The sequence below is a fragment of the Astyanax mexicanus genome, chromosome 15, assembly GCF_023375975.1.
Source record: "Astyanax mexicanus isolate ESR-SI-001 chromosome 15, AstMex3_surface, whole genome shotgun sequence".
NCBI classification, from domain to species: domain Eukaryota; kingdom Metazoa; phylum Chordata; class Actinopteri; order Characiformes; family Acestrorhamphidae; genus Astyanax; species Astyanax mexicanus.
The window spans coordinates 11,626,398-11,646,849 of record NC_064422.1 but is presented as its reverse complement, the minus strand read 5'-3'; the positions used below and the strand labels follow the sequence as shown (position 1 = coordinate 11,646,849).

At 35.3% G+C, this 20,452-nt stretch overlaps 1 protein-coding gene across 2 annotated transcripts; it reads right to left on the bottom strand.

Moving 5' to 3' along the window:
* Positions 1 to 9,331: 9,331 nt before the first annotated feature.
* On the bottom strand, positions 9,332 to 13,353 carry si:ch211-152f22.4 (E3 SUMO-protein ligase ZBED1). Of its 2 annotated transcripts, none has more exons than XM_049464458.1 (5): positions 13,272 to 13,353; positions 13,032 to 13,099; positions 12,819 to 12,899; positions 12,411 to 12,527; positions 9,332 to 11,910 (listed from the first exon to the last, which is right to left on the bottom strand). In XM_049464458.1, the coding sequence occupies exons 2-5, from the start codon at positions 13,054 to 13,056 to the stop codon at positions 10,529 to 10,531; spliced, it is 1,605 nt and encodes a 534-aa protein (XP_049320415.1). In that variant the 5' UTR covers positions 13,057 to 13,099; positions 13,272 to 13,353; the 3' UTR covers positions 9,332 to 10,528. The 2 variants fall into 2 exon arrangements, with proteins under 2 accessions (XP_049320415.1, XP_049320416.1); XM_049464459.1 differs by having other exon boundaries at positions 13,032 to 13,096.
* Positions 13,354 to 20,452: the final 7,099 nt, after the last annotated feature.

Genomic DNA, 20,452 nt, shown 5'->3' with positions numbered 1-20,452 from the left:
GGTGGGTACAGTACAGTAGATGGCGCTCTTTCTTTCCCCTCATCACTCCTAGGGTGAAATGGATCAGCACAAGGCTGCGTCTATCAGAACCGAGTCGCTGTGCTTTCCTCCGAGCGTTAGTGCTGTGATGCTACTCGGCAATGCTACAGCATCAGCAGCAGTTCAAAAAAAGAGGCGGAGTCTGACTACAGAGATTACTGTACAGCAACACACTGACCCAACCCTATGATGCCACAACACCAGGAGGGTGAAGACTAGCACACGCCTCCTCCGAACCATGTGAAGTCAGACTCCGCCTTTTTTTGATCTGCTGCTGATGCTGTAGCATTGCCGAGTAGCATCACAGCGCTAACGCTCAGAGGAAAGCACAGCGACTCGGTTCTGATACATCAGCTCACAGACGCAGCTCATCTTGTGCTGATCCACATCACCCTAGGATTGATTAAGGGAAAGAAAGAGTGCCATCTCCTGTACCCACCCAGAGAGAGCAAGACCAATTGTGCTCTCTCAGGGCTCCGGCAGCTGATGGCAAGCTGCATGACTGGCATTCAAACCAGAGATATCCTGATTATAAAAGTGGAACATTTTCGAAGGTGTGTATCCCATTGCATATAATTATTTCAGACAAAGAACGTCATACTAAAAGTGAAACATGGTGGTGGTAGTTTTAGTTTGCGGTTAGTTTTACGGTGTGAAAGCTTCAGCTACACTAATTACACAAGTCTAATATATACATCCTGATTTGCCTAACAATGGGTAAGTGACACTGACTGCAGACAGATAAATATGATGAGTCGGGAACAATGCAGAGAACCAGAACAATCACTGCACTTAAAATTCATTTATTTTAGTAAACTTTAATTAATTTCTGCATACAATATTAACTAATTACAATTACTTAATTTATACAATATTACTGAAATTTTATTTAACTTATTTTTATTCAAATATTTAAAATACATAATCTCAAATATGTTTTTTTTGTAAACAGACCAAGTCTCACTGTCTCAACACATGGATCACTATATGATGGATAATATACTAAAAAGAATGTATTACATGCCATCCATGTGTTGAGACAGTGTAATATGTGTCTTTTAACAAAAAAATATTTTTTTTTTCATTTCAGGAATTATAATATATTATGTATCATAAATTATTTGAATAATATTGTATAAATTAAGTAATTTTAATTAGGTAATATTGTATGCAGAAATTAAGTAAAGTTTACTAAAAGAAAGGATTGATTTACAGGTGATTTTCTGAAAATATAAATAAATAACCCAATAATAATCCAATTATCTGATGCACCATCATCATAAATTCTTCATGACCTTCACTAGTAGAAGGCTAATGTTGGGTTTACTGGTTTGTTGAGCCATTAAACCACAAATAGTATTTTTCTCCACTTCCAAATAAGATGTCTTGCTTAGACAACTCTATAAACACTTCAGTGTGAACTCTATAGTGTGAACGGAGCCTAATTGCCCCAAGAGTGTCCGTGCCAAGCTAAAAATATCAACGGCCGCTCTAGCTGTGGATAATTTCTTCAGCCAGAGCCGAACCGAGAATGCACCAGGGAGCAGTTATGTGGGAAAGCGCTGACACCAAATAATTAGAGAGGCTCAAACAATTAAGCGCTACAACACTTTACAGTAATCTTCAGGCAACCCCGACCTCAGGACACATTACAGCAAGTGGATTTATGTCGAGAAGATCCCTAAAGATTTCCAGCTTTTAACATTAAACCTTTTTTTCTCTGTTTTTGTTTTCAGTTCCTCTTTCAGGTCTTATAACACAGTAATTATATCAGACAGACACATGCCCTGATCTCTTTTACTCCAGAAGACATACGGCTGCTCAAAAATACAATAATTTAAAATGTAAAAGGAAGCAGAATTGTTATATTTTCCTGGAACTGATTATGTTTTATGTTTTGGTCAAAATTTTACCAAGCGCCTGTTTTTTTTTTTTTTTTCCTTATTTTTGAATGTATAGACTTTGAATATATTCACACCTAAGATCTAATCTTTTCAAAAATGGTTAGACTAAAGTGTTTATGAGTTGAAAGCATAAGAATATTGATGATTTGAGTTCATTACATGGCTTATTAATTTTTACTTTGAAAAAATACATGGAGAAACAGCATCAGGCGGATTTATTTTTCTTGATAATCAATAATCACACCTCTAGGATACATGTAGATACTAAAAACCTGCCTAAAAACCAGAGCAGCCTATGCCTTTCAGTATTTTGAGGATCAGGACACACAAAGAAAACTACATACAAAAATGTAAACTTTTTTTAGTCTAAATAAATAAAAATGTTTAGTGCAAAATAACTAATTAGTAACCATACCTAGCTTTAGTTTGAGTAAAGCAGGTAGTTTCACACTTTTTCTGAGGACATTTTTGAGTCTTTATTTACTGAAATTATTTGGTTTGAAACATCATATAAATATGTTTGAAGCACGAAAGGTAAATAATATTGGTTGAGGAAGGAGATCTCTCACTTTTTTAGGTGTTTTTCTCAATGGGTTTCTTGTAGATTTAGCTTTACTGCACTGGGATGTGATCGCTATTTTTAGAAAGAGTAAGGTTAAGCTCCACCCTTTCTAACCATATATGGATTATGTTTATGTGTGAAGGGATTCCTGAGTAATTAAGCTGGGAACACAAGGTACGATTATGGACGTAAAATCCGTCCGTAGGGTTCTAAGGGTTAAACATGGTACATTATTGTACTGGTAGGATAAAGTGGTTAAAGATGTTTATATTTAGTGAACATTAAAAAAGTGGTTATATAAAAGTGTATTGAGTGTATTATGTAACACTGAACAGCTACTCAGCTACAACAGCATGGATAGATGGGAGTGTGTGTGTGTATGTGTGCGTGTGTGTGTTATGATGTCTACATGGCTGAGGAGACCAATGATGCTTCACTATCTGACTCAATGTGAAGTGTTTTCTCTCATTGTCCCTGGAGGGAAACTCGTACAACTCTACCCCCTCACTTCCCACTCGCATAAGAATTCCACTTCATTTTCATCCACGTTTGTAGATCTTCTTGTGAAGGATGTTCAGGTGTGGACTGTGGGCAACTCTCTCTCTCTCAGTGAGAGGGCTATATCCTCACTAAAATCCTCTATTTTTTCGTGTTCTTTGTGAAATACAGCAGGTCTTTGTGAGTTGTTTATGATGCTGCACATTAGGAAACTCTTCCTCAACCTCATCCTCTATTGTCTGCAGCAGCTAGTAAAATAAAATATTCAGAAAAAACAAAACGAGTCGATCAGGAAAAGCACCGTGTCTACATCAACCCGTGAATTAGTATTCATGCCCCGCCCCACCTCGGCTTGGGGCCGCCCACAAGCAGAGCTGAAGCCGGGCAGCGATGCCGTCTCGTCAGATAGGAGATAATTAACATCACTAGGAACAGCATGCAGTTCATTCCTGTGTTATTTGTGCGAATAACACATCAGTGTTCATATACTTTACCCAGTAATTCAGAGCTAAGAAACAAATGGTTAGAATTAGTCTATGGAGGAAAAACACCACCAGCCAAGTACAATTGAGATAAGTAGGTGTTTAGGTGTTTAGAACAGCTCTGTTTTTACACTAGTTAAAAGTAAAAATCCACCCTGGGATGGATGTTTATTTCTGGACCTGGACTACCCACCTCTGTGTGTAAGTAACTATAGGTTTAAATAGGATCTCCGGTGGATTTGGTGTTTTACAGAGACTCTAAGACTCTAAGGTCAGTGGCTGAACTGCACTTATCAGAGCATTATACTTGTTTAGCATATGACATTGCAACGATTTAAATGTTATAAGTGTAAAAATGTCTATTTTTAAATATTTCTAACTGTTGTCCATCTCACTGATGTCGCAGCTTTGTTAGCCAGTCAGAGGCCATATGTTTGCACGTATGAATATTCATGAGCAAGAGACAAAATCCTATCGTTTCACCCCCTATCCCCCAACCCCAACACTAAAAAACTAAACAAAATGTAACAAATGCAAGTATGAAATATGGTCCTAATAATCCGCAGCAGTATCTGAATTATTTGGAGCGGTGGGATAAACACACAGAGCCCCCACAGAGCAAAGCCATGTTTGATCTAAAGGCTTCTGTGGATCAGAGAACCAACCCCGTAAAAGATCAGTGCACTGCAGGCAGTCGCTCAGAGAGTATGTGAACCCTGACAAACACACAAAACACACAAACTCTCACACACACACACACACACACACACTTTTCATTAACCTCATACAGTATACTGAAATAATTGAGTAAATACATAGATCCAACATAATATGACAAAGCAGGGAGCACCTCCACACCACTTTTTGGAGCAGTGGAACCAACCGTGTTCCCTGAAATGATGGTGCTCCATCCATAAGTCCTTATACACTTCATTGGTAGGATTTAACTCTGCTCATCTTGGTTGTATCAGATAATTAATGGAAATTAATGGAAAGATATAAAGAGATATAAAAAGGACAAACCAGGAGCTTTTAGTAGTCTAACATAATGGTCAAAATAAAAAAAAATCAGAGCATTTATTTGCATAAAATGAGAAATAATAAAAAAGATGCAGAGCTGTCAGACCTCAAATAATGCAAAGAAAAGTTCATATTCATAAAGTTTTAAAAGTTTAGAAATCAATATTTGGTGGAATAATCCTGGTATTTAATCACAGTATTTTATGCATCTTGGCATCATGTCCCCCTCCACCAGTCTTACACACTGCTTGATGGCTTGTGATTATCCATCTTCCTCTTGATTTTATTATAGAGGTTTCCAATTTTGTAAAATTAAAGAAATTCATCATTTTTAAGAGGTCTCTTATTTTTTCCACTACAAAATAAGACTTCCTAATAAAGGGTTTATAAGCATTTTATAAATAGGTTTCTCCTTAATAAACCATATATGAACCCTTTATAAAGGATCCTTATTTTAAGGTGGTACCATAAATTGTAACTTTGCAATTTGCAACCATAATAACTAGTAATTGCCAGCCTCCAACAAACCTGGTAATTAGCTCAGGCTTCATTAGAAGAGCAGCAGCAGTTCTGGATTTTGCTCTAATTCACGTCTTTTTCATCCAACCGCTATCAAACTCCACATGATCTGACTGAGCCGTGCTGCAGCATACTGATTAAAGAAACATTTCACCTTGCATTATAAGCTTCCTCCATCCACTCTTCATCTTCTCTCCCCATCTGTCGCTTCCCTCTCTCCTCCTCTGATCCTCGACTCTGCCAGGCGAAGAGCCAGCTAACACGATTACACACTTTCTCCTCCAGCCGCAGGGCGAGAGGAGCTGGACAACATATTAAACAAATTATCCACAGGAGCTCAGCCAAGCTCAGGTGTGTGTGTGTGTGTGTGTATGAGCTGCATAACATTCTGAACCTTTAAAGTCACCACCAAAAAAAAAAAAAGGTTGCACACTCTAATACTTTGTTGAACTGTCTTTATCTTTGATTGCAGCACGGTGCATTCACTGTGGCATTGATTCAGTAAACTTCTGCAATGTCACAAAATCTATTTCAATTCAGTGTTGCATTAATTTATTCATTTTTCACCAAGATCTTGCAGCGGCATTGATGATGGTAGAGTCTGACCAACCGCTGCACAAAGCAGCTCTTCTCCATCCAGCACATCCCAAAGATTCTCAATGAGGTTAAGGACTCTGTGGTGAACTCTCTCAATCTCAATCCATGTGTGAAAATGATGATAAAATGATCTCGTGCTCTCTGAACCCTGAACTCTTTCACAATTCCAGCCCCATGAATGCTGATATTGTTATCTTGGAATATGGCCGTGATCATCAGGGAAGAAAAAATAAATCCATTGATGGAATAAGCTGGTCTATATTCAGTATATTCAGGTAGAGTCAGCTGACCTCATTCTTTCAGCACATACTGTTGCTGAACCTAAACCTGACCAACTGCAGCATTAACCAACCAACCCCACATCATTTACTTACTTAAATCCAGGCAGTGTATTTACCGTATAGAAAGATTTCTCAGATTTGACCCCCCAGAACTCTCCAGTTCTAACGCGGGTCATGCTGCTTGCCATCAGCAGCCAGAGTCCGAGAAAGCACAGTTGGCATTCTCTCCCCACATCACTCCCAAGACATTAGCTGATGTTGCTGTGTCACCCTCCTTGTGATAGGGGCATCACTTGTGATAGGGGGAGTACTAGTGAGTGGGATAGATAATTGGCCTTCTAAATAAACTGGGGGAAAATGGGATAAAATGTGAATGAAATTTGTATTTTATTCAATTAAAATACAAAAGACAAGACATGATTTATGATCAAATGAAAGACTTATTCAGAGGTAAAGTGATTACCTTATTAATGGATAAAAAGTGTTCTAAACTACGGTGGGAAGTCAACGTAAAATTACTTTTTTCAAGCAATTTTAGAGCATTTTCATTGTTTGTACATGGTTGACCTCATTTTTATCATTACAGATTATATCATTGCAACACTAACTGGATGGAAAGCTAGGATATTACATAGGGTTGCATTAGTAGAAAGAGTTTAAATGGAAGAAATACGAAAAAATATTTTATTTGATTGACAGTTGGCAATAGATCCTGCCGGCTGTAGAAATGCCTGATGCTCTGGCCTTTTCACACCATTCACAGAGATTACTGAGAAAGGATGTGAACAAGAAGAGAAAAAACTACCAGTGATTGGCAGGACTGGAGAAAAAATAAACAGCTCACAGGTCAAGCAACTCAAAGAAACACAAAGAAACACCAATTACATCCATATTCAATATTATATATTTATTGTATATTTACGAATATTGATGTCCTGGCCCTCCTCGTGCCTGTGTGTTATCCCCATGTGACCTGTGCTGCTCTGTGTCTCTTGTCAGTAGTTTTCCACTACGTGTTTCTCATTTGTAGCTCCGCCTCTTCCCCAGGTGTTTCTAATTCTAGTGTGTTTCCTGTTTGTTTAAATAGGTCCCCTGTGCCACTTGTCCCTCGTCGGTCTTTGCACCTTCCTCTGTTGTTTTGTCACTCCTTGTTACTCTAGTTTATTCTCCTCATTCCCTAGTCCCTTGCTCTGTGTTTTTCTCTGTTTTTGCCTTGTATATATATTTAGTTTATTTCCTTGTTTATTTCTTGATTTTTTTTCTTGTATATATTTCCCTGTTTAGTTTGTTTCTTATTATTATCCCTAGTTGGTTTAGTTTATGTTCTCTAGTTTCCCTCGTTTGTTTTGGTTTTTGGTTATTTGTTTATCTATTTTCAGTTATTAAGTTTATTCCCTAGTTCCTTGTTTATATCTCCCTGTTTTCTTTGTTTATTTGTTATTTATTTATTAAATATTCTTTCTTACATGCATTTATGTCCGCCTCCACGTCTTCCCTGCACCTCACCCTGACACGAATATATTTTTTTATTTTTTTACAAACAGAGTTCTAGTTTAGGTCCAGACCATCAGACACAGTATATTTCTTAATTAAACTGATAACATTTAAGTGAATCTATATTTTAGATTTTGGGGTTTAATATTTTTATTCTGATATATTTTTTATGTGCTGCATCATTATTCATTATGATTATAAAATGTTTGGAATTGTTCCAAACCCACATTACACCAGGTTTCATGAAGCTGCTCATCATTAAGTGAATCAAGAGATCAAACTGATCTTATAAGAAGATCCTGCTGCTCCCATTCTGCCTTTAGTACTGCTAACTTTCCCCTGCTTTCCACTGTTATAACTACACTAATAACACAGTACTGTACTTTTACTCTCAGTACTTCACTATTACATCCCACAATACACTACAGAGCAAAAACTGGAGGGTTGAAAGTAGTAGTTTAGAGTTAAACAACTGAGATTTTTATTCTTAAAGTATAATTTTAAATTGTGTTCAGTGTTGGAGTTATTTGACAGAATTTAATATTTAAGTGTTAACCCAAATATACCCAATAAATACTGCCCAACTCCATTGAGATTTAATGAAACTCCCAACGCCCATTTAAACTCATTATTATTTATTATCACTTTTAGATTAGACTTTTATTTTTAAGTCTGAGTATCTACTACTTTATACATCTTTATTTTAAACACATCCAAGAGCATCCGATGAGAGCATCTGATCTGATTGATTAAACATGTGAAAAGGACTCCCCCTAATGGAAACAATGGCACAATACTGATTTTATGAATCGTAGTTCTAGTTAGTGTCTTCATCTAATGGTTTTAAAGCACTGAAAGAACTGAAATAAACACATAAAATCATCTACATGAGCATTGCAAAAAAAAAAAAAAAATTCACTAATACAAACAGTAAGAATATATTAATGAGTGTTATGAGTGCTTGTTTAATATATATATATATATATATATATATATATATATATATATATATATATATATATATATATATATATATATATATTACCTTAATATATATTGTCTTTATATATTTACCTGCTTGTAAAGGACACTGAAAAAAATATATAAAAGATAAAAAGATAAAAGATATATGTGCTTATATTAAGCAACATTAAGCAATGTGCAAATGGGGTAAGTTCATTTTTCTTACTAAGAAAGTCTCAAATAGAGTGAATTAAGTGTTAATTCAAGCAAAAATCACTGATTTTTTGGCTTAAATTTGGACATAAAGATAAGAAAAACCTGACTTTAGAGGCTTATTTTAATTTCAAATTACTTAAAATAAGATGAAACATCTAAGACTTACTAAATCTTACACTTAGAATGCTTAGAAAAATAAAGAATAAATATTTTCCCATGCTGTTCAGTGTTCCTTAGAAGCATGCAGCTGCAGTAACATGCTATTATTTTATCAAAAGCATTAAAAGTGATTAAATAGTGACAACATTTTTTTTCTTAAAATAACAATAACATTTATTACGATCATTTCTGACACAAAATATTGTACAAAAAAATAGGAGAATATTGAGTAAAAACATTTAGTTAAAACTTCAGTTATAAAAATGTACAAGAACATAAAATAACCAAATTAGCGAATATGTTAGATTGAATAAAAAAAACATTTGCCCATCAAACACATTACATAATAAAAAATACAAAATGTTTAAAATCTAAAAATGTATTTAAAAAAAATCTCATAATCGAAACATATCTAATTATTACTTTAAGGAACACAATTCTATGTACAGCATAAATTAAACATAAACCATAAACCACAAAAGTTTAATTTAATGTTTATTTTTTTTCCACTGAAGGAGTACAATAATTCACTTTTCCTTTTCTTTTATTGTTTATTTAAAGTGTTCAAATGTAATGTAATGTAAATGTAAACTGTAATACAGTTGAGTTTTTTTTGTTTGTTTTTTAAGTGAGCTGTTGTCCTTTATTTACTAATATATATTGTATTTTATATATCGTCGTATCTTATCTTATCACAACCTTAAGTAATACAGTATGTATAACTAAATATATACTCACAACAGAAGGATTAAGAAAATAATTTGGAATGTTCTCAGATAACAATTTTTGGTTAGTTAAACATTTTCTAAATGTTACAATTAATGTTTTTAAAACGTTTAATCTGTCAAGTTTTTTTTGTGTTTTTTTTTTTTATTAATATAAATATAAAGTTTTTACACATTCTCGTAGTGTTGCGGCACTGTCTCTTTTTTCAGTGTTTTATTTTTAGTTTTGGGAATGTTACTTTAAATATTTCCATAATGTTAGTATTTGTCTAGCTGTAAATGTTGTTTGAGAAATGTTTTAATAAAATTTTGATACAAACCCTTATTATGCCACATATGTTTTTAGAACATTCCTGGACCATAACCCTTTCGTAGCCTTTAAAAAAAAAAACGTTGCTTAACCCTAAAACTCTTAAAACCCTAGATATTTACCTGATTCATCAATAATTTAATAATTAATTCCAATAAATGTCTTTGTTAGCTGGGGTTTTAGCACATGATGCCAAGTCCTTGTACAGGGGTTGAACAGTGAAACTGAAACACCTGGTTTTAGAGCACAATAATTGATTGTGGTGACGGACAGTTCTGGTGGAAACAGGAGAGTTGAGGTGCACATTGAATTCTGCGTGATTTGATCAGCCGTGGTTTTATGTTTTTTGGATACAATCCGGGTTAGCACCCGAACATCCCTTTCAGACAGCTTCCTCTTACAGCGTCCACAGTTAATCCTGTTGGAAGTGGTTTGTTCTTCTTGGTGGTATGCTGACATTACCCTGGAAACCGTGGCTCTTGATGCATCACAAAGACTTGCTGTCTTGGTCACAGATGCTCCAGCAAGACGTGCACCAACAATTTGTCCTCTTTTGAACTCTGGTATGTCGCCCATAATGTTGTGTGTATTGCAATATTTAGAGCAGAACTGTGCTCTTACCCTGCTAATTGAACCTTCACACTCTGCTCTTACTGGTGCAATAATGTGCAATTAATGAAGATTGAACACCAGGCTGCTCCAATTTAGCCATGAAACCTCCCATATTCTCCAACCCCTGTAAATGTCCACATCATTGTTTTAGATTTTGTCTTGATTGCTATTCAGAAACAGCATCATACTGATATTTTCCAATTCTAAGCAGTTCCTCCTGTTGAGAAAGAGCTGTGATTTCTCCGGCTGTGTGATTCGCTCTAATGGAACGGCTGTGGAGACAACGGTGAGGTATTTGTGGGCGAGTTTGGACAGTTGTTTGTACTCTTCTTTGGTCGCCCAGAACTGAAGAGGATTCTGGGATTTCAACATCCAGTCTGGTTCTGCAGTGTACTTGTGTAGAATTTGGTCTTCAAAGAAGCTCATTTCTCCACCATGTCCTCCTCCTCTGTTGTAGCGCATTTTGTCTTTGAGTTGAGCTTTGATGGTTTCTCCTTCGTCTTCGCCGTTCTGTAGAACAATGCTTTTGAACTGTGGATCCAGGGCTGTGCTATGGGTAAACCAATGATTTTGCCTGATGCCTCCAATGTGATGGTCACATCTTTCTGAAAGCCTCTGTGCGACGTTGTTTTTGGCTTGTACGAGTTTTCCAAGACCCTTCTGAAGCTCATCACGAAGAGGAATGATGTTAGAGATTGAACTGTAACCACTGTAACCCATCTTCTCCACAGTATCTCTGATGACATTGAGAGCATTCACTGCTCTATTCAACATATCTCTCTCTTTTTCATTGAGGCAAATGTTCTCCACTTGTTTGGCCATGAACTCCTTAAAAATGGAAGGCCATTGGTCGTAGATGTTACTCAGCATGGTCAGCACTGGAAGCCAGTCAACACCAGTAGACTGAGTGAGCTGGACGTTCCTCGAAATCGAAGTCTTCTGCTGGAAAAACGCCGCAATACGTCGACACTTCTTCAGCAAGTCTCTCCAATCAGAGTTGTTCATGGCTTCTCTGAAGACTTTATTCAGTGTCTCCCCAAAGCAAGGCATGTACGTCCACCTTACCTCAGGCTTAGCTCTTTTCATGCCGTCTTTGTTGGTGACGACCACCTGGACCTTCTCCATGATCTCCCACTCGTTGGAAATTATCCGAAGTTGCTGATGAACGTTTTCCGGAGTGTGGTCGCCAATGAGATGTACCGTCTCCAGCATGTAGGACTTCAGTTCCCACTCCAAACTGATGAAATGACAAGTTACGGTGAGATAAGAAGCCTCATCGCTGGAGCTCCACACTTCAGCTGAAAGCACCAGGTCTTTCGCACGACTGACCTCCTGCTGCACTTTCACTCGTATCTCCTCATGCATATTCAAAAGATCTTCTCGAATCAAAGAGGCACTCAGGAAAATGTCAGTGTGAGGGTGAAGGATCTTCACAAGTCTCTGGAAACCTTCGTCTTCAACGAGGCTCAGTGGGTGTAAGTCCCTAACGATCATGTTCAAAACATGCTTCCTTACATTTGTTTGGCTTCCTAAATAGAAAGAACAGGCAGAAGGTTACACACGTTATGGCATACAGCCAATGGAAACACTAAAATCAGTGTCTTAGAAAACTAGAATATAATATTCTAAGACCTATTGGTACTTTTGTGGCAGTGTGGGCAGTGTGGGCAGTGTGCCAAGTCCTGCTGGAGAATGAAATCCACACCTCTATAAAAGTTGTTATTAGCAGAGGGAAGCATAAAGTGTTGTAAGATTCTCAGCACATAACACCAGCAGATAACATGATGATCAGTGATGGTTTGTTTGGAGAGACATGTCTGTCATCTGCTTCTGTTGATCCACTGTGTTTTATTATCAAGTCTAAAGTCAGTGCAGTTTTGTTTTCCTACAAAATCTTACAGCACTTCATATCTTACAGCTTCCCTCTGCTACTGACAACTTTTATAGAGATGCGGATTTCATTTTCTAGCAGGACTTAGAGAATAGAGAATATTGTAATACATTTTATTTTAATAATTAGAACAATTACCTGTGTATGGAAGAATGCTCTGTTGTCTAATATTTGATGGGCGTGTATAAGGATGGCGGTCATGTTCTCTTCTTTGGGAAGCATGATAATGAGATCCTGGAGTGCAGCGACCTCTACCTGCAAAAAGGTTCATTAATAAAACAAACAAACAAACAAACAAACAAACAAACAAATAAATAAGTAAATATATAAATATACAAATAAATAAATATGCAATTTCTGTCTATTAAAAGGAATATAGGAATAATTGTACCAATGTCCTATAAATATATGCAATTTAATCTATAAACCTTATTGTAACCTTATTGCCTATAACCCTATTGTAATTATACAAATACGAAATTTAGGTCAGAACCTTTTAAAATGTAATATTACTAAAGCAGCTCTTTAACTCTGAGAAAGTCTTACCTGTCTGAGGTTTGAAGACTCGTCTGAATGGTATAGATCTGTCTGGGAACCCATTCCTGCCTCTTCTGGTGTGATTTCTATCTAAATAAGCAAATATTGACAAATAGACATGAATAAGCCATAGATAAAATCATTATCTGTCTGAAAGAAGCTTTAATTATGAAGAAAGATGAAGATAATGAATAGTGAGAAACAGGCACTGGAGGAACTTACCAATACGATTTCTTCTTTTATCCATTTTCCGAATAGTAGAGAAAAGTCCTTCTGCTGTATTTCTTCTGCTAAAAGATTAGAAAACTCATAAACACCAAACGATCAGCTGAACTTCCTCAGACCGGCCACTGCAGCTGTGCTCCTAGTTCAACTACAATTTAATTAGGTTTAAAATAATAATAATAATAAAAAGTCATTTTACGCATAGAAATGTGTTTATTGATTGTAAATTTTCCTCACCACAGGAGCAGCAGTAGTAGTAGTATCAGTAGTTGTAGTAATAATAGTAGTTGAGCAACAGCTTGTTGGTTTTGGTTTCAGTTTTGTAGAAACGAAACACTGAGTCTCTTTGAGTTTGAATGTTAAGCCACACCCACAACTCACTGCTGCTGAGGGTGTGTTTCTCAGCCGGTACACACTGTACTCTGTACTCACAAACAACAAGCCCCTATTATGAAAAAGTTTTTTTTATTATATTAGTGTATAAGTGGTATAAGTGTATATATGTGCTCTGGAATGTAAATTAATTCTAAAGCCATCCAAACTATGAAGAAAAACATAAGGAAGTATTTAGATTCTTCAAAATAGGCACCTCTTGCTTAGATTAGACAATTTTGCTCTCTGCTGGATTTTCTCAGTCAGCTTTATGAGGTAGAGTCACCTGGAATTCAGACTTTCAGTTAACAGCTGTGCTGAACTCATCAAGAGTTAATTACTTGAATTTCTTGTCTCTTAATAAAGTGTTTGAGAGCATCATTTAAAGTAAAGTAGTGAAGAGGTAGAGTTACAGGTATACAGTGAATAGCTCTTTTGATTTTACTATATTAAAAAACCTCTGGAATATAATCAAGAGGAAGATGGATGATCACAAGCCATCAAACCACCAAACTGAACTGCTTGAATTTTTGCATCAGGAGTAAAGCAGCATAAAGTTATCCAAAAGCAGTGTGTAAGACTGGTGGAGGAGGAGAACATGATGCCAAGATGCATGACAACTGTGATTAAAAACCAGGGTTATTCCACCAATTATTGATTTCTGAACTCTTAAAACTTTATGAATATGAACTTGTTTTCTTTGCATTATTTGAGGTCTGAAAGCTCTGTATCTTTTTTGTTATTTAAGCCATTTCTCATTTTCTGTAAATAAATGCTCTAAATGAGAATATTTTTATTTGGAATTTGGGAGAAATGTTGTCTGTAGTTTATAGAATAAAACAACAATGTTCATTTTACTCAAACATAAACCTATAAATACCTATAAAACAGAGAAACTGATTCGGAAACTGAAGTGATTTATTTTTTACAGAGCTGTATATACTGGTGTGCAATGCAAACTAATGGCCAGAAGGGGGCACTCAGAGACATTCTTATCAGTTTATAGAGCTTTTATATAAAACACTGTCTTACTCTTCCTAGTGCATCACTAGCATTATATCCTAAATATTATTAATAATTACAATCCTGGAAACCCCTGCAGTGTTCGCTTTATTTCACTCCAAGTCAGCGCAACATAAGAGTTAATTAGCGGCTGGGAGTGAGCTGTGTATGGAGTTTTGTGATTTCTGCCAAGTATCAGGAGACAAGTATGAACCTGAAAAAAGTGTAGCACCACATACAGATCATTAAAAAGTTATTTTAGTTCAGTAATTTAGTTGAAAATGTGAAACGTATATATTATTAAATGTATATATTACAGAGTGATCTATTTAAAGCGTTTATTTATTTTATTGTTGATGATTATGAAGCTTACAGCCAATGAAAATCCAAAAATCAGTGTCTCAGAAAATTACAATATTATATAAGACCAATTGATACTTTACTGATGATGAGTTCACAGACTTTCAAGCATTTCAAGTTAGTTGTTTGTTCTTCTTCAGGTTATTTTGTTACTTATAGGTACATGTTTCGGTAAAAGTAACATTGATGTTTTATTCTATAAACTACGGACAACATTTCCCCCAAATTCCAAATAAAAATATTGTGATTTAGAGCATTTATTTGCAGAAAATGAGAAATGGCTGAAATAACAAAAAAGATGCAGAGCTTTCAGACCTCAAATAATGCAAAGAAAACAACAAGTTCATATTCATAAAGTTTAAAGAGTTCAGAAATCAATATTTGGTGGAATAACCCTGGTTTTTAATCACAGTTTTCATGCATGTTGGCATCATGTTCTCCTCCACCAGTCTTACACACTGCTTTTGGATAACTTTATGCTGCTTTACTCCTGGTGCAAAAATTCAAGCAGTTCAGTTTGGTGTTTTGATGGCTTGTGATCATCCATCTTCCTCTTGATTATATTCCAGAGGTTTTCAAACTGAATTTGGTCAAATCAAAGAGACTCATAATTTTTAAGTGGTCCTTTATTGTTTTCCAGAGGTGTATATTAGCTGTTTCACTAATAATATGACTAATTTATTGAATCTCTACTGTAGGTACTGGATTAGAAAACGTTTTGTTTCTTTCAAGAAAAAAAAAAAAACCTCCAAAATCTCTACATGCAACTAAGAGTACGTGTCTGATCCACCTGTTTAGACTTGGGTTTAGAACACCCACACACAGAGAACTACAGCTTTTAATCGGCTGAGTTTACCTTTAAAATCTACTCTAGAGATTAAAAGGCAACTCAGAGAATTACATATACAAGTAGACTGCAGAACTGCAATCATCATCTAAACACATTCTCAGGAAATAACCACTGCTGTTAAATGGTGTTTTTTTAGGATACAAAGAGACAGAAAAGAAACAAGACAAGCGTCCAGGTCACACTGTACTCTCTAAAAAACAGAGGTACAATAAGAGTACTTTTTTGTACTTAAAGGTACACTCTTTATAATTGTACCCTCTATGGTACAATACTGGTCTTTACAGGGTCAGATTTGTTCCCTCTGAAGTACAAAGTAGTTTCTAACAGCAATAAGTACAAATTTGTACCATTTAACCAGCAGCCAAAAGGTACATTCAGTATTCTGTATCACTGTACTAATAAACTATATTTATTTTAATTGCACAGTTTTTTTATCTAAAAGCCAGACAATTTTGGATTATCAAGTTTTTGAGCCATATTTAGTTGATGATAATGTTTATAATATTTATAATCTTTACTGGCACAAAAACCATGGGTACAAAAAAGGACTTTTACTAAAACGTAATTTTCTGTACCTCAGTATAAGGTACAGCCCCAGCGACAAGCTTTATACTCTTTTGAGTACAAAGCTGTACTTACATTCCTCAGTGTGTAAGTAGATAAAGTAAATTATTCCAAAGTATTGTTGAGTTTTGTCAACATTACATAAGTTAACCCTTTCAGACTCTGCATCCATTACAATGGACATTATGTATTTTCTTTATTTTTAAATGTTTTGTTGCACATCCCACACTATTAACACCATTTGAGAGCTTTTGTCCATCAGAATACGCCATGAGCGAGCCAGTGAACAAGTTTATAAACCAAAGAAACAGTAAAACTACAGTAAAAGAGTCATTAGGGCAAAGTAACAGATCATTTTTACTAATTTAATGTGATTCAGAACACTTTTTAACAATGTCTTTTACTGTTTAGGGATGCTTTATGAAATAAAAAGTCCATATGAAATATTACACACAGGTTTCCAATGCAATGGAAATTAAAAAACAAAAAACAAACAAAAAAAAAAAACATTAAATATTTTAGTTAACTGGATTTATTTGCTATATGGATTTTGTAGTATTATTTGCAGGTCTAAAAGGGTTAATGCGTGAGTTAAGCCTCAATTTCTCTACCCTACCTCCTAAAGTTCTGTCTGATTCCACCAGCACCATCACTTATTACTACTATTTCATCACCTGGTGAAAATGTATGACTGGTTGAACGTTCACCTCTGGCAGCTATGAATTGTGGTTCGTCTTTAAGAATGAACGGTATTTTGAGGTTGATTCTGTAAACCAGGGGTTACTGATAAGTTCTTATGAACTGCACTTCCTTTTAGTTGTGAAATAATAGAAAGATAAGTTTAAGATAAGATAAGAGCACCTGAAACTCCTCCTCCTTGCTATCGAACACACTTTACAATTATACCTTATATTTCCTGGAGGATCTAAATGGAGAATATGAATTAATTATTTGAGATGCAAATGATATATGAAGGAGACTCTAAAAATAGAAGAATTCAAAGCACTTTATTATTATTTTGTCAGTAAAAAATAAAATAAAATAAATAAATAAAAATGGGAGTGTGCCTTACACACACAAGCCTCTGGACTGTATTCAGATTCCTTGAGAAATACAAAAATGTGTTGTGTATTCTGTTAAATGTGATTAGCACTGTAATGTATTTATAAATTGAAAAATATATCCACTGTGACGTTCAGCTATTTCTTTAATTTGCCAGTCATATTTGGTGGAATAACCCTGGTGGTTTTTAATCACACATCTTGGCATCATGTTCTCCTTCTCCACCAGTCTTACACACTGCTTTTTGGATAACTTTATGCTGCTTTACTCCTGAAGCAAAAATTCAAGCAGTTCAGTTTGGTGGTTTGATGGCTTGTGATCATCCATCTTCCTCTTGATTATATTTTAGAGGTTTTTAATTTGGTACAATTAAAGAAACTCATCATTTTTAAGTGATCTCCTAATTTTTTTGAAGAGCTGAGTGAGGAGAGCCAAGCTCCACCCCCATTCAGCCGCCGGCCGTGACCCAAACCTGGGAGGAGAACATGGGCTTCCTTCCTGAGGAGCTTCACCACCATTCAGAACCAGAGCCTTCCAGTGATGGACTGTTCATTGTTGGGGAAACAGTGTTTATAGAGAAGTGAGGTGTGTCACTGCCTTTCCTTACATCCCTTTCCTACAACACTCCAAAAAAATCTTTGGAAGATTACAAAACCATGATAAAATTAGAATTTGGGAACTGTCCAGTAGAAAATCCGGCAGAAAACAAATCAGTTTTATCCTATTCTGCCTGAATAATTCCTTTTATAGTTCAGGAATGGAATTTTAATAAGAGATAATGCAGGTAATGCAGACTGATGTTATAAATTTTGTAGTGATATTAAAATAGTGACTCATTTTAGATACTGTGGAAAAACAGGTAAAATATTCCTATAAAACAATTTAATTCATGTGATTAATGATTCTTATGATTCATATCCACATTCCACTCTGATTTGTTCATTGGCATAAAAGGAAATACAATATGAATGCCTACATCTATTCCAGGAACAGACTCAGTGTCTGGACATTACAGTTACTAAAGGGTAACTAAACCCTCTGATTTTATCTGACTTCACCCCCACAAATATAAAAAATGCTGGAAAATAGGAGGAGTAGTTTAGGAGGGGCACTGGGTGATGTATGGGTTTAGGGGCGGGGCAGAAGAGAGAGCTGATTAAGCTGAGCAGTGTGCCTCTGATAGCGGTGAGATGCAGATGGTTGGACGTTAGCAGAGAGGTGGTATTATTGATTGATTGATTGATTAATTGATTTAACCCTTCACTGCATATCCAATTTCATGCTAATTTTCCTGCGATTTGCACTACTATGATATAACTCTATATATCTTAAATTTTACATAGAGTACAATGACCATTCAGGGCTTAAACTGAAGTAGACACTCAGGCAAAAACAATAATTCACCTTCAGATTTTTATATTCATTATTAAGTTCCATTTGAGAAAATCAAATTCTGAAGAAAAAACAAAGAAAATGCCTGTTTTTTTTAGTTTACAATGTGTGTATGGAGGTTGATGATGAAAAAATCAGTCATTCTCTGTTTCCTGATTTATTAGGGTCGTATCAAACTAATTATAAAATTTGAAACAGATACAATAAAGCATTGAGAAGCTACACAGGATTACCAAAGTATAGCACAGTTAAACCTGAGAGGGCGCTGCAGGGGCGGAAATAACAACAATAAAATTAATTGTTTTTAAAGGGTTAGAAAAGGTTTAGGTTTCATAAAAATGTATAAAAGTATGTATACAATTATTTTAGAGAAATTTCAGCTCAATACTGGTGGTTTAGGGTTTGGTGTCTCTTTAAATATGGTAAATATTTCTGCTTTATTTCTTTACACTTGAGTATCAATGGCTTTTCTATCTAGGTATCAAATAAAAGGACCCACATGATGAAGCTCCTTTTTATGGGCAGTTATTTGTAATGATTAACAGCAGTGGAATGTCTAGAAATGAGAGAGAGAGAGAGAGAGAGAGAGAGAGAGAGAGAGGGAGAAAATAAGAGAGCACTTAAAAACGATACATTTCTTTGATTTTACCAAATTGAAAACCTCTGGAATATAATCAAGAGGAAGATGGATGATCACAAGCCATCAAACCACCAAACTGAACTGCTTAAATTTTTGCACCAGGAGTAAATCAGCATAAAGTTATCAAAAAGCAGTGTGTAAGACTGGTGGAGGAGAACATGATGCCAAGATGCATGAAAGAAACTGTGATTAAAAACCAGGGTTATTCCACCAAATATTGATTTCTGAACTCTTAAAACTTTATGAATGTGAATTCGTTTTCTTTTAATTATTTTTAGCATCTTTTTTTTTGTTATTCCAGGCTTTTCTCATTTTCTGTAAATAAATGCTCTAAATGACATTTTTTTTTATTTGGAATTTGGGAGAAATGTTGTCTGTAGTTTATAGAATAAAACAACAATGTTCATTTTACTCAAACATAAACCTATAAATAGCAAAAAAAAAAATCAGAAAAACTGGTTCAGAAACTGAAGTGATCTCTTATGTTTTTTTTCCAGAGCTGTATATGTTGTTTATATTACTTGTAATTGGTATAAAGTAAACATCTGCTTTTCCGTCAGCCTGATGGATCTGAACCAAGAACAGTAGAACAGAACTAAGAGTTAGGAGTGGGAGGAACTGAGGCTTTTCTCTGTGGTTGTCGGTCTCTGAATCCAGGCTTCCTAAAACTCTCCCACACCTCCAGTAGGGATTTAGTTAGAGGCTGAATCTGCCAGAAAGTTTAGGAGGAAAAACGAGACCACACACATATAAAACCACACAGTCGTACTCCAGTGTGGGGTTTATAGGAGGACGGGAACTGCTTAAGCATGTTTTGTATATGTGGCAGATTTGTGGTTGTTTTTTTATCAGAACAGTTGGATCTTTTGCACGAAAACCCTGATATCTTAATCCTGGAAATCCTAATCCTGATGTTGGATGTAAGGTGTTTGAATCCTTGGTAGTTCTTCATCTGATGCAAAATCTAATATTAACTACTCAATATTAATATGGAAAATATACAGTTTGAAATAAATAAGATGAAATTTTAATTTTCAAATCTTGATAAAATTAGAGACAACAAAATCAATTAAATTGTAATTTTGCATTAACAATTGTAAAAAAAAAAAAAAAAAAAAAAAGTTTCAGTTTTGCAATATCAATCTCTTTGACTCCGGACTACGTTACCCAGAACGC